Genomic DNA, 14,918 nt, shown 5'->3' on the forward strand with positions numbered 1-14,918 from the left:
ATAGAGCCAGGCCCTATATATATCCCGCTCTCTCCTCTCCACAGTGACTAATATGGGCAGGAGCAGGAGGAGGGGGTCACCCAGTTATCTGCCCACTATGCGGTGTGGTCCTTACATAGTGAGGATTGTGTCTGGCCGTTGCCCTCACAAGCCTGCCGCCTCACTTCGGTCCAGAGCCGGGGTTGGTTAAAAGCCAAATGCATGACCCGCCCATTCTGGACTGACTGGGTTTTCTTTCTTTATCCTTCACCCTGCAAAGCCCGCTGCTGCTTTACACACTGCACATGTGGAGAGCATTTTCAATGAACTTGGTGCCCTCTTGCCATCCCCTGGACGGCTGGCTTTTGACTGAGCAGGAGACCATGGGATATTCTCACATTGGGGAAAAAAATACTTTATGGCTAAAACTAAAAATTATTTTAGTAAATGATTATTCTAGTAATTGATCAGATGGAGAAGAGAGCACATTCTGCAGATTTACCACTTAAGCCATTTTTACAGTGTTGAAACACATAGAAAGAGGCAAATAAATATTTCAATTCCTTTTTTAAATAAACAGGTGACGCTAAACTTATGCAACTTGAGGAGTTTTGTGTAGAATGTTTGCAGACAGTCTTTTTTTTCTTAAATGCATAATTAATCTAATCCTTCAAAGACTCCAACATTTAGATTTGCTGTACAGTTTATTTCTGCTGAGTATGTTTTTTTTTTTCTTATGTCCTTTTTTGAGGCTGTATGCTTAAGTTAATGATGAATCGATTACTAAATTAGTTACTGATTATTTCAACAAACAATTCATGACGGCTAATCATGATATTTTTCCAAACAGACCAATTGATATTTATACATATTCTAATAAATATTTATTGCATTTCTTTCAGCCAGCTGGCCAACAGTGAGCAACAACATAAAGAGGGGGACTTTTTAGCTTTAACTTTTTTTTTTTTTTTTGAGCCTTGAAACTGCAAGTTTTAAATAACTATCAAACATAATTCAGTCCCACTTGTATGAAAATGGAGTTGGACACTGTTTACAGTAGTTATGTTAGTAATCCGCATTTATCAAACAGGTTATTGTTCTTTATCTTTGTGCCATCTCCATGTGTCCACACAGTCAAATTCATGTTCCTCTCAGTCTGCAGCATGAAAACAATCTCAGTGCTGAAGTGCATCAGTGCGCCTCCACTGCTGTGTCACAGAGAGGCCTCTCTGTACAGTAAGGCGACTGCTCTGATGAATACAGTCTATCAATAGCTGGGACTTTTAAAGGACTGCTCTATTTTTACCCCTGCATTCGAGAGTCTGTCAGAGCCGTCACTTCTCCGAGCATCCAGCTTACGTTTCGCTTTCTCTGTTTCTTTCTGCAGGTGTAAAAGCGTATGTATGCACCTCCATGGACGATTTTCAGGGAGAGCATGAGTGTTGCATTACAAATGACATTGCTCCGTAGCCCAGTTTATGCGTGGCCGACGCCAAGTACAGTACATTAGTCAGGAGCGGGACCACAGCGGGAGAGGATACAGTAAGGGCAGGAAAAGGAAGGAAGATAAAAAGTGGGACACGCTTGCAGGAAGTAAAGGAAAATATGTGAGAGAGAAGAGAGAGAGGAAACAGCTGGGTCAAGGGTGGGTGGGTTATGGGAAATGAGCTCAGCACAAAGCTGTGGTTTTGTTTTCGCTCCCATGTGTCTGTTGTCTCCAGATTATCACCAAACTCAGGAAGGTTTACTGGATGGAAGAGAAATGAAGTGGATGGCAGGAAGTTGAATTGACTACATCACCATTCTTATTTTTTAAATTTTTTTAAAGTGACATGAACCTGAAGGTTTATGACATAAACCTGAAGGCTTGAATGTGGTTCACTGAGTGCATCATCGCAGCCAAAGGCTAAATGCTTTATTCATCACTGTGGTTTACTATCGCATAAATCCTCCTAAGCACGTCACAAGAAGCACGCCAAATATCTTTACTTGATGTCGTCACCTACAGTCGATGACACCTGCTGAACTGCACTTTACGCATGTGTGGTCTCATTAGTTCCTACACCCGGAGGCTACGAAACCAATGTTTGTTTTTTTTATTCCACGTGGAACCGGTCTGTCTGCTCCATGAATCAGTTTGTGCTCTTGCTACAGTAGCAAGTAGTATGGAGAGAGAGCTGCAGGGTAAACTCTAATTGCATTTGACTTGTTGAAAATGTCGTCACCGCTGGTCGAGTCGAATATTCAACAAATAACTGGAAAGGAAGTCCGTTTCTAGGCAAGTCAAGTTTATTTGTGTTGCACATTTCAGCAACAAGACCGTTCCAAGTGCTTTACATCATAAAAACATAATACAGTTACAATTATGAAACAAGAAATCGATGTTACATTTTGTCCAAAATCATCAGGTTTCTGTAGAAACATTGACAGTTTAGCTGGTTAGCATGGATGAGGCTGCTCGAGTATCTGTGCGTAGAATCAGGACGGCAGCTTGTTATGGAATCTGTTTGAAACTCCCAAAAAGTCTATATTGTAAAGACTGTTCCATCCATCACTTTCTCTGAGGTAAAGCTAGAATGCCAGGAATGCTGCGTCTGCCGGCCAGATTGTAACGCCTTACTCCACTTCTCTAATGCAGGATTGTTGGTCCCGTATATACCATAAGCACGAAAAGGCCTATTTTATAGGTGTTATGGGGTGACTCATGCATTCCCAACATGCTGTTTTAAGTTTAGTGTAAAACCCTGACCTCACTTCATGATGTGTCCTTCTCAGCGAAGTGACCTCAGTCACACTTAATAAGATTAGAGAAGAACCAAACCCAGTTTCATTCAGGCCAGCTCTTATCTTGTGGAGGAGGGCTCTCTCTCGCGCGCACCGTCTTCCCTCATGGCCCCCTGCTCTCCTCCCAGTCTTCCTCCCCGTCCCTCCCTACTGGCAGCTGTTAGCGCCGTTAGACTCTGTCAGTGTAATCCAGCTGTGCGGAGGAGCAGGGAACATTGTGTTCTGAGTTCACGTTGGGGCTCGGGTCTTGTTTTGCCAGCATCGGCGTGACGATGCTGGGGTTTTGGGAGGCACGGCCCACAGGGCTGTATGGCGCATTGTGACCCGTGACACAACCAGCCCTATTACCGGTCCAAAGCTCACGCTTGTGTTTTTTGTGAAGCGAGGGTCAACATGTGCGGAGGATTACAAACGCGGTGATCTTTAATGGTTACTTAAGTTTCACCTCAGATTTGTAATGTGATTAGATGGAGTGGCGTTTCAGCTTCCTGTCCGCGTCTCATTTTTCTTCGTTCTGTTCTGTTCCAGCATCAGTGAGAGTTTCCTCACAGTGAAAGGTGCAGCCCTCTTCCTCCCCAGGGGCAAAAGCCCCACGTCCAACTCTGCACCTCGCATCAGCCAGCGCAGGAACAAGCATACGGGTACAGACTTGTGCGCACGCATGCACGCACCCACACACACACACACACACACACTCGCACACACACATGAAACACAGCTGCAGTTTCTTCAGATAACTGAACTCATTTGAAAGAGTTTACAGCCAAATATTTTCTGCTAGTTGTATGTGGCAGGGTTCATAAGTGTGCTAGAAATCCTTGATAATACTTGAATTTCAATGAGATGTTTTCAAGGTTTGGAAAGTTCTTGATTTCTGTATAAAGTCCTTGTAAGTGCCTGATATTCAAGCTGCACAGTCTTGTAATAAAGTGCAGTCTAATGTTTGATTTTAACTTTAAACAGCGTTTTACAAACTTGATCTTTTTAATCTGATATTTTTGTACCCCTAATAAAAATACATATTTTTCCTCACTGTCTAAAGTTGTCAGACTAAATTTTTCTTGCTTTATTTTTTCAAATTTAAATTTTTATAAAATTAAATTATTTTTTTTAAATAAATTTAATTTTAATAATTTCCAAAAATGTTTATATTTGCTAAAAGTTAGAAAACAAAGTACTTTTTAAGAGCTCTTTTGTAACTTTATTTGTATATTGTGTTTAAGCATTTAATTTGTTTCTGCCTACAAATAGACTAATATGTAGGAGACTCTCTTATGAATTCCTTCCTCAGAGGAATTGACACATTGTCATGGGTTTTATGTTTCTTTGTTTTCTAATCCTTGGATTAGCATCCAAAATAAACTGAAACCAAAGCTAATTATCTAAAACTTTCTTTTTTTTCATCCTGCAGGCGACCTCCAGAAACATCTTCAGACCATGTTCACTGTGCTGCGGCCTGAGGACACCATCCGACTGGTTAGTAACACGCCACCTCAAATCACCTCAAAACCAAACATCCCGGCACTGTGGCATGCTGACGGTACGATCAGTCACAGCGTACGTCAGTGCCGGGTTTCACTTCTTTGTTGGCTGCCATAAAGAACTGAAACTTGGCTTTGGGTGTAAACCAAACATAAGAAAAGACGATGCTTGGAGAAAAGAGGGGTAGTACATCTACTCGTCCTTCACGCTGTAGCGGGGGATTAAAAGATGGCACAAACCTTATAGTGAAGTTTACAATGTGCCTCTAAGCCAGTGTTGTGTATGAAATCAAAACAAAACCAAGTTGTTTCTCACGTCTTGGTTACTGTTTTTCATCTGTCCTCACAGGCAGTGTGTCTGGAGAGCGCCTACCCTCAGGTGACCCGCTACATGGTGGTGGTCTCCACCAACGGCAGGCAGGATACAGAGGAGAGCATCGTGCTCGGCATAGACTTCGTCTCCTCGGATAGGTCAGCACCCTTGCAACAGTATACCACTATGGTTTGAATGTTAGGATAACAGCTCAGCAGAGACTTCAGCTCGTTTCGAGGGTTCAGCTCTGTTTTCCATCTCTCTGTGCTTCTTAACATTGGACTTTCCTCCTGTACCCATAAAGCACCACTTTTCAGTCATAATTGTGCTGCTGCCCATCATACTAACCAGTGATGTGTTTATTGATGTCTCCCTGCAGCTGCTGCACGGTGGGGCTGGTTTTACCTCTGTGGAGCGACACTCTGATTCACTTGGACGGAGACGGGTAAGTCGCCACACCTACGCCATGCTTCCTGCCGCTGCCACCCCCTTCCCCACTGACTGCTAAAGACTGTGTTTTAACTTGCAGGTCTTACTTGAAGCTCTTCTGCTTACATGGCGTCTTGTCTTATAATCTGCTAATTCTGTGTCTCTGCAGAGGCTTTAGTGTGTCAACGGTGAACAGGGTTCATGTCTTCAAGCCGGTGTCTGTCCAAGCCATGTGGTGAGTAACTTCTGTCTTTAGAACACACTGTGCTGTCCTTTTTGACTTTGACCTCCGTCAGTTTTTTTCTCATCTTCCTTCTTCTTTTTGGTCTTGCTGTTTCTCAGTTTTCCGCTCTTCTCTCGTACACATGCCAGTGCAGACTCCTCATTTCCTCATGTTGTTATCCCTCTGCTCTTCCTTCTTACTTCAACATCCTCTCATTGAACCCCAGCTCAGCACAGTACAGCCATGTCTCCGGACAAAGCTTTGATCATTCTTCTGGTGTCGGAACATTAAACATTTGTACTCCGTCTTCAGGCTCATGGGGAAATCTTCCTCTTTTTGTTGCCGCCAGGTCCGCCCTGCAGTCGCTGCACAAAGCCTGCGAGGTGGCTCGCTGCCACAACTATTACCCAGGGAGCCTTTTCCTGACCTGGGTCAGCTACTACCAGAGCAGAGTCTCTTCCAGCCAGTTTTGTGTCAACGAATGGAACGCCATGCAGGATGTCGAGTCGCACCGTGCCAACTCCCCCATCCTCTTCACAGACCTGTGAGTGGAACAGAAGCATAAACTCTGAAATCTGATTCACAGAAACAAAAAGGTTTTTTTTTCTCCTAATGAACTATATTATACGTAGAGTTTTGCAGAAGCGTTTATATTGCTTGAATGTTTTATGAATTTGTCACATTACAACCAACAGAAAAACAGTTAAGTGGTCCATGGTAGCTCTGGAGGAGCTGCAGAGATTCCACAGCTCAGGTGTGAAAATCTGATGACAGTTCATTGATTAATTGCATAAAAAAATGCAGATTTTCCATTTAACCACATAGGAATCAGAATGCCTTATTGTTAATGTACCGAAGCACAACAAAATTCACTTACTTTATTAGCCATTATTTTTAACATTAACATGTGAAAAACTCATTTCCTTCCGTTTGACTTGAAATCAATACTGTGTAGGAGTGATCTTCTGATTATCTTTTGGATTAAGTGATTAATAATTGGATAGCAAAAGGTATTAAGATTTTGTCTGAACCAGGTGATGCTAAAACTGTCAATGAGTTCTGTGTTTAACATATTTACATATTGAATGCAAAATGTAAATATTGTTTGTACTATTTTTTTGTTCTTTCAGCAATTGGCCTTTTTTTGAGTTTGTAAGCTCCGGTTAATGAGTAATCAATTTAATTAGTTGACCATTATTTCAACAATCCTTTCATCACAATTAATCATTTCAGCACTAATTGAGTGAGCTTTTAATTTTAAATGCACACCACACTTTTCAGAAAAAAAAGGATTTCTGTTGGTTTAGCACATAAAATTCTATTAAACTAAGTTCTGGTTATAATATAATAAAACGTAGAAAGATTCATGGACATTCTGTAATGTAGGAGTTTCTTCTGTGAACTTATGAAATACGCAGCTTTTATAGCAGAGAGTGTGCGAGCTATCGTTAGAGCGGCGGTGTGAACTCTGACCCCGACACGTGTAAATGCATTTCAGAGGCACTTTTTAGGAGAACATGATTAGGCTTCAAGGAAAGACGGGGGAGTTTCTCTGTAGCTGGCCAGTAGATTATGCTTTTCTGACGGGTGGAAAGTTCTGATCTTCATTATGCCTGATAATGGCCATAAAACTGTTTCCTAAAGAAAGAAACCTTAGGAAGTAAAGGAATGATGCCCCATGTCTTTGCTAACAGCAGGGAATTTCCCGTCCGAGCTGCTGGAGTCACACGCCCGGCCACCGAGTCGCAGCGTTTCTCACAGACCCTCAAGTGTTGAAAATAGCTGAGCCATTCGCTGGCTCGATTTACTTTTGGAAAAAATGAAATCCAGACGGAGCCTTTGGAAGGTAGACGGGGAACGGACAGAGGCAGGTGGCAGGCAGAGCTTAATTAGTTTGGCTGGTTACTTTCAAACCTGACAATAAAAAAAGTGTGTGTTTACCACCTGCCTTACCAGAAACACTCGACACCCTTTGCCCTTGGCAAAGGCGTGCTTGCCCTTGAATGATCTTATTGTTCATGTCACATGTGCAGTTTATGAGTCTCCGTCAGGTAATTTATTATTTTTTTCCCATACGGAGACGGCTGCCAATGCTCCACGGGCTGCCAGTGTTTGTTGACACATCAGCTGGTTTCCCGGTAAAATCCGGGGAGGTTTGTTTTTGTCTTCGACACGCAGGTTTTACTGTTATTACCTGGAGGCCTCTTATCTAGCTTCAGTTCAAGGAAGCAGTATAAAATTTCCACACTTCAATAGAACCACTCCTTGTATCGTCACTTACTGGACACACACTCTGACTGGGTTTGTTTTTGTTCCTCACACTGTTTCCATGCTCAGCTAATAGCCAGACACTGTTGGAACCTCTGCAGGCATGTCAGGGCTTGTTCAGAGGTTAAAGTTTCACTGGATGTTTGTCGCTTTAGCTTTATTTCTTGATAAGCTTACTTGTATATTTGTGATTCTTGTACACTCACATACACTGTTCTATGGGATGTTAAATGAGGAATTCATACTTAAGAAGTTAAAACAAAGAAAAAAGGAAAACATAAGAGGAAGCGCACATATATGAGCTGAGAAGTTTCTCTCTCCAGAGACGTAATTAGACCACTTGTTGGTATCATCAGCGCGGCGTCCAGAGGCTAAACGCGTCTCTTGGCAGAGCTTACAGAAACAGAAGCATACGTTCTCAACAAGACGACTTTGTTTTGGATTTGCCAGCGGGTCGCGCTCCCCTGATTGTCTGTTCCTTCTGCAGTTTCTGAGAATAGGACAAAGTGGCGATTCTCTTTCGGGACAACGGCCTCATTATGTCCGTGAAAATAAATGAATGAACAAGCAGAAGGCAATGGGTCACTGTTGTGACCCAGAAGGGGGATCTCTTTCTGTGTGCTTTTTTCTTTTCTTTTTTTTTTTTTTGGTGGTTTAACATAAGGATTTGCATGATGTTTGCAGGCCTACAGAGAGGGAACGCACAGAGAGGCTGATCAAGATGCGCCTGAGAGAAATCATGATGCAGAAAGACCTGGAGAACGTCACCAGCAAGGAGGTAGCAACGCTTTAGGTTTTAGCTGCAGAATTTATTTACCTGACTACAGTAATGTCACCTTTTGATAATAATCTCATCTGATGTTTGCACTCGATTTTATTTGTAGGAATCAAAGAATTTGGGGCTAAGAAAAAAGAAAAACTATGGATAATTTTTCCTCCACACCTCCTTTATGCATTACTTTGTCTTTAAATAAAAATGACATGCATTAAAGACCAAGTTTAGCTTAAATATCATTTCCTAACAGTAGCTTTATTGTTTTTATTTGTATTTTTCCCAGATCCGAACAGAGCTGGAGATGCAGATGGCGTGCAACCTGAGGGAGTTTAAGGAGTTCATAGACAACGAGATGATTGTCATCCTGGGACAGATGGACAGTCCTACGGAAATCTTTGATCACGTCTTCCTGGTGAGATTTCAGAAGCCTTGATGAATACTGGACTTTAATCCAGGTTACAAGACTTGACACTCTATACTGGGATGTGTTATTCAAGGTCCATTCTGACTGAAAAATGTTGAAATAGTGTATCAAGTTTTATATGAATCCCCTGATATTAGGTAAAACAATAACTACTAGCTACTGAAACTTGACCCGAGGAACATGTGGGAACCTGATTATTCCTTACAGTCTTGCTGGGAACTGACAGATCCGATTCCATGTTTCTGCAGGGCTCTGAGTGGAATGCCTCCAACCTGGAGGAGCTGCAGAACAGCGGGTAAGAGACCGGTCTCTTTCTAACCTAATTAAGGCATCCTACAACTGTAATTAGTCGAGAAAAAACACACACTGTCACTCAATTTAGATAACTGAAGAGAGAAAATTTTCTGGAGCAAATGAGCAAATCCACAGCAGTAATTAAATCTATGAGAGCATCAAACTCTTAAGTGCGTCTCTTTGAAGAGCTTCAAATGTTTTGTTCCCGTATCAAACAGATCAGTTCATTCTATGCACTTTTGGTGTTTTTATTTTTTGGGTCTAAATCGATCGCCCCCTCCATCTCTCTTTAACGCAGCGTGCGCTACATCCTGAACGTGACCAGGGAAATCGACAACTTTTTCCCGGGTATGTTTGAATACCACAACATCAGAGTTTATGACGAAGAGGCCACCAACCTGCTGGAATACTGGAACGACACGTACAAGTTCATCACCAAAGCCAAGTAGGGGTCCGGACAAGTTGACGCATAAGCGTGCGGTAGAGTGGGTCTCTAAAGCTGCTTCTGACCACAGGAAAGCTGGGGCCAAGTGTCTGGTCCACTGTAAGATGGGCGTGAGCCGCTCTGCCTCCACAGTCATCGCCTACGCCATGAAGGAGTACGGCTGGGATCTGGACACGGCCTTCGACTACGTGAAGGAGAGACGCACCGTCACCAAGCCCAACCCGTCCTTCATGAAGCAGCTGGAGGAGTATCAGGGAATCCTGCTGGCCAGGTAGCCATTACACCGTCCAAACCTTCGCTCTGTCGTTTATCGAGACATTTTTCCCATAAGTGAAATAATTCACCAATAGAATAAGAACTTTTTTGTCAATATTATGGAATTATCGACTCAAAACCAGTGCATACATCTTGCTGAAAAGTTACTTGTGAGCTTTATCATTTCAAGTGTACTAGAAGCAGACCAAAAATACTTCATAGGACTTTAGGGTTTTGCAGTGCAATTTATTGTCTTTATTTTTGTTTTGTGTTTTTTTTATTTCTGTTGGGATACGTGTCTTAAATTTCATTCATAAAAGTTTTTAAAAGTTAAATGTGAGCTGGTGAATCCTCCAGAAACCCTGTCATCATGTTCATCTTTCTTTCTTGCATCCGTTCATCCTCTTGCTTCTATATTTCTACTCTAAACACTGATAAACTCTTGTTTGTGTTTTCCTCCACAGCAAACAGAGGCACAACAAGCTGTGGCGTTCCCACTCTGACAGCGACCTATCAGATCGCCCCGACTCCATGTGCAAGCCTTCGTCTCCCATGCTGCTCCGCGCCGACTCTCACAACAACAACACCACCTCCTTGCATCACTTCCTGGGCGTGGCTGTCCTGCAGGCCCTTGGCGCCGAACCCAATGCCAAATCCCGCAGCTCCAATCTACACACGCTCTCTAACGGCGTCGGGGAGTCGCCGCTCCAGGAGGGACCCCGGCTTCCTCTTCCCAGACCCCGAGCAGCCACGGTCATTCCGGAGGAGAAGCTGGACAGCTGGGCGAGCATTGCCGTTACCGTGCCGGCGGCTCTGCCGCATCCTCCGCCTTCACTCCACATCTTGCCTCCGACCCCTGAGCTCCACCGCCGAGCTCCGTCCACCCTCCAGTCTGATTCAGAAAAATGCAAACCGGTCGAGCCGTCCCTCAGCTTTCCGGGGACCCACATCTCAGAGGAAATCTCTGATCTTATTCGAGGTTCCGGCGACGACTCTGACGCACTCCAGGAATCTCCGTCAGACTCCAGCGGCGAACAGACCCCGCTCTGCGCCGCCGCCCACCCTCTACCACTCGCTCTGAGCGACGACAACAACAACCCCAGTGAATCGCAAACAGAAAGCACCTCGGACAGTTCGCCCAATCAAAGCCCTTCTGACAGCTTGTCCAATCACAGCTCTGAGAGCATCGACTTCTTCAGTGCCAGGGAGAAGTTTGTGGGTTTGGCTCAGGAACCGGAGCAGCCGCAGCAGAGGCTGGCCCCGGCGCAGGAGGGGGATGCAGAGGTCAAAGGTGAAGAGGAGCCGGAGGATGGGAGCAGTCAGGTGGGGAGCGTTTTGTCTCTAAACAAAATGTCCCTATTTATACAAATTGTGTTCATGAGAATCAACCATTTTATTAAGAGGTGTGTGTGCGTGTGTGAGACTGTAAATATTCCATGTAAATCATACATTGGTGTGTGTCAAATATTTCTACATTTAGATTTCATGATGACTCAGCAGCTGTTCCCTCTGCTTCCCTGCAGCCTCGGCTCAGCTGGTTGTTCCAGTTGACTTTTTACTGCTCTGTTTTTCGTAAATGCAATCCTGACTGCCTGAAGCAGTCAGGATTGCCTCAAGAGGCAGCGCTTAGCACAGCGACATCTGCTGGAAAGCAGAGGAACAGTCCAAACTAACCTGTCAACACGATTACAGTCATAATCGTGTTGTTGGTTGTAAATCTCCTTTATTTTTAGCTGGATCACATCAGAGGTGTTTATTACTGTATCTTTCATAAGAGTTGAGCTTTATCACATTTTGTCATGAAACATTGACATTTTTTTTATTTGTTACCCATTCCACTGGCTCACTTCCTGCTTTCTGAGCGGCCTGCGGTCCGTTTGTATTCGAACCGCGCCAGAGTTCACTTCATCCAAAACGAGACCGAGGTTTTTAGACGAACCAAATGGCAGCTGACTTCAGTTTTGTCACTGGATTTTATTTGGGAGTATCAGAGAAAAGGGGAACTGAAAACAAATTTAATTGGGAGAAATGTGTGACATTTTGCCTACAGTGGAACTGAAGCGTTTTCTTCTCTTTCTGTCTCTGCAGTCCGAGGACGGCTCTGACCAAACCCGTCTCTATCACCATGACAACGGGATATCAGTCCGCCACATTGTCATTGAGATTGAAGCCATATCACACTCAGCCTTTCCTCCTTCATCCTCAACATCATCATCATCATCGTCATCACTCCCTTCGTCCTCTCTCAGCTCCCAGCCCGTCCAGCAGGACCACCAGGTGGAACCTGAACCCCCACTGCTCCCGCTGAGCTCCTCGCCTCCATCCTGGTTGCCAGGCGACCGGCAGGCGGGGTTGGTTCGCCGCGCCACCAAGCAGCTGGAACAGAAGCTGAGGCTGGAGCTGGAGCAGGCCGTGGCCCAGCGCTCGCCGCTGCATTCGCCCGGCGCTGAGTCGCCTTCACTCCGGCCGGTGCCGAGCTCCTTGACCCCAGAGCTTCCTCCTCTGCTGGATCCCCGGGACCTAGCGGAGCAGACACTCACTCAGGAAGAGAGCATGGCCAAAGAAGCAGAGGAGTCCAGCGGCTGTCCTGACACGCACATCAGCCGAGTTCCTGCTGACATCATGCTGACATCGTCACTGACCTCCACCACTGAGTTACAATCATCTCTACAGACCTCAGCCCGGTCCAGCAGGCTGGGCCAGCTGCACGGCCAAAGCATGCAGTGTCCAGCCGCTTTGAACCTGGACGGCGTAACGACGGAGGAGACTGAGACGGACGGCTGTCCTCAGGACGGCTGTCTTCAGGATGGCTGTCTTCAGGACGGCTGTCTTCAGGACGGCTGTGGACGGCGGTGTGGACCGGGCTGCGACGCCCAGAGCAGGCTGACCAGGAGCAGCCGGGAGTTGGAGCGCATCCAGCGGACACTGCGAGAGCTGCAGGCGTTCCTGCAGGACGGAGTGGGACAGGATGGACTAACGGACACGTTGGACACCAAATCGGGACGTCCCAAAGGTTCTGAGGCAGCGAGACAGCGGCGGAAAGAGAAAGCAGAGAGCAGGGGTCTCGGCGTGCCGCCCAGCTGGCAGAGGACCCTGGAGCTGGAGGCCCGCATGCGGCAGGCGGGCCTCACGCCGCCGTCCCTCATGAAGAGATCGGCGTCTCTGGCCAAGCTGGACTGCCTGCAGCTGTCCGCCAACGACCTCTGCGACCTAGACCTGACACCGCCCTCCTCCTCATCGTCGTCGACCTGCCAGGACTCGTCCCACCCAGACGACACCTGGAAGAAGCAGAAAGTTCTCGCTCTCAATCCGTCCCCCGCTGACTCGCCTTCGCCCCAGTCCCACTCGTCCTCCTCCAGAGACAGCGAGGGGGCGGAGACGGACGGACTCGGCAGCAGCGCGTCTCCGTCCTCTCAGCAGGGGAGGGGACACTCGTCGAGACGCCGCAAAGCGTCCGCTGAGCGGAGACGAGCCGTCGCTCTGCTCTACAACACCATGTGACCTCCTGGAGCATGTGTGTGTGAATGAGGAGTGTGTGTGAGGTAGAAATGATGCATGTAAACCACTGGATGAGATAACTGGAGCACAGTAATATTATATGAATGTGCAAACTAAAACTGAAGTAGTGCAAACTTTGCACTCTGTCATGTTTGTTTATGTCTGTTCTTTTTAAATGAGAGTCTGTTTTCAGTGTGAGACCCTCGCCGCCGGGTCAAAGTTTGTAAAACTGCAACCGGAGCGGCTTTTTTTCACAACATGCACTTTACCACATTGGTGATTTTTGTGTCTTTTATTTGAAGTCCGTTTCTTACGCTGGGAAAGCTTGTTTTGCACTGTTCTCAGTAGACTCGTCTCTGTGGTTTTGGACTTGTCTTTACTCAGATTTTTAATTAAACCAGGACAAAGCTGACATGTTTGTTTTCTCTTTTGTTTTTTATTCAGTGCCTTTTTTAAAGAAAAAGAAAAAATAAAAATATTTATTTTATTATTCATCTCCTGTCCAAATAAAGAATCTCCAATAACTTCTTAACAAAATTAGGTGAACGCAGTGCATCAGCACCCCCTGCTGGTCAAGGTGATAATATGCAGCTTTAGAAAAAAAATTAAACTGCTATTAATACAGGTTAAAATGTTGTTAGATTCTTGACATTTAACACAGACTTGGGCGGTTCAACCTTTTATCCTAGCTGATTTTCTCTGCTTGTTATTTTTACCCACAGATAACTATGTCTTTGAACACACCACCAGCGTCTCCGCTGGGAATTGATGAGCACAGCTTATTTCAGGCTGACATTTCCCCCACTGCTTCATGTGGGTAATTAAACACTCAGAAGTAGGCCACCGGGGGCACTGCTGAGATACGCTCTGGCAAAATGAACCTCACATTAAAAGACTTAAAAAGTCATTAAAATCAGATAACTGTGGCAAAGAATCTGACATTTTCTACAAAGGTTTGATTGTTGAAAGTACTGGGTGAAAAAACAGGAAAAGTTGGATTAAATGAATCATGATGAGGGTTTCCCAGGATATTGTCCTGCTGTCTACTTTTTAAATACCTAATATAAGCAAAGGACCTGTGAGCTTTTGGCTTTCTCTGGACGTTGGAATCTGCATCCAACATTACAAGCACACAGGGAAACATGGCTTCCTTGACATGACAAATTACTGAAAGCGTTCAGGGATGTGGAAAATGTCAATAAAACGTTTAGGCTTGAGGTCATTGGATGCGGCAGGGCATGAGACTATCGTCGTTTCTCTGCGTACTGATGCTCTCTGCTTTTCTACTTAACAGGCAGGCATCTTGTTTTATTCTGGAGGCTTTTTACAAATTCAATTCACACCCCAGCGTGTGCACGACGCTGAGGTTATCCACAAAGTGGGGCGAGGGGAGAAATGGCTGCTGATTCACTCCATGTTGCCTTTTTCCTGCACTGAGTGGTGATTCTTGGAGGGTTTTACAGTCTCTAAGCTCTCCTTTTTTTTTTCTTCTTCTTCTTCTTCTTCTTCTTCTTCTTCTTCTTCTTCTTCTTCGTGTGAGAGGAGGGTGCTTGGAGAGCGGAAGGAGAGCGAAAGAGCGAGCGAGTGGGTCTTTTCCTATCTTTGCGTTTTCTTTCGTATCTTTGTTTCACTTGGTGTTTATGTTTATATTTTAGTTGTGTTTTTTGTGTTAACTTGTATCACAGTTTGTTCAGGGGGTTTTGTGTTTCGGGGTTTGGGTGTGGCCGTCAGGCGTGCCTGGCTTGGCCGG

The 14,918-nt window shown here is 45.1% G+C and overlaps 1 protein-coding gene across 3 annotated transcripts in view; it reads left to right on the forward strand.

Annotated features, from left to right (window-relative positions):
* ssh2a (slingshot protein phosphatase 2a) overlaps positions 1-13,580 on the forward strand; it is a 28,247-nt gene extending 14,667 nt beyond the window's left edge. For all 3 annotated transcript variants that reach the window (XM_008426045.2, XM_008426046.2, XM_008426044.1), the window contains 13 exons: positions 3,292-3,404; positions 4,175-4,239; positions 4,594-4,715; positions 4,937-5,002; positions 5,156-5,221; positions 5,559-5,753; positions 8,162-8,255; positions 8,536-8,664; positions 8,925-8,971; positions 9,269-9,415; positions 9,486-9,686; positions 10,135-10,993; positions 11,759-13,580. In XM_008426045.2, the coding sequence (XP_008424267.1) occupies positions 3,292-3,404; positions 4,175-4,239; positions 4,594-4,715; positions 4,937-5,002; positions 5,156-5,221; positions 5,559-5,753; positions 8,162-8,255; positions 8,536-8,664; positions 8,925-8,971; positions 9,269-9,415; positions 9,486-9,686; positions 10,135-10,993; positions 11,759-13,171 (3,517 nt within the window). In that variant the 3' untranslated portion in view covers positions 13,172-13,580. The remainder of the gene's footprint in view (positions 1-3,291; positions 3,405-4,174; positions 4,240-4,593; positions 4,716-4,936; positions 5,003-5,155; positions 5,222-5,558; positions 5,754-8,161; positions 8,256-8,535; positions 8,665-8,924; positions 8,972-9,268; positions 9,416-9,485; positions 9,687-10,134; positions 10,994-11,758) is intronic.
* Positions 13,581-14,918: the final 1,338 nt, after the last annotated feature.

This window comes from Poecilia reticulata, linkage group LG13 (genome assembly GCF_000633615.1).
Source record: "Poecilia reticulata strain Guanapo linkage group LG13, Guppy_female_1.0+MT, whole genome shotgun sequence".
NCBI classification, from domain to species: domain Eukaryota; kingdom Metazoa; phylum Chordata; class Actinopteri; order Cyprinodontiformes; family Poeciliidae; genus Poecilia; species Poecilia reticulata.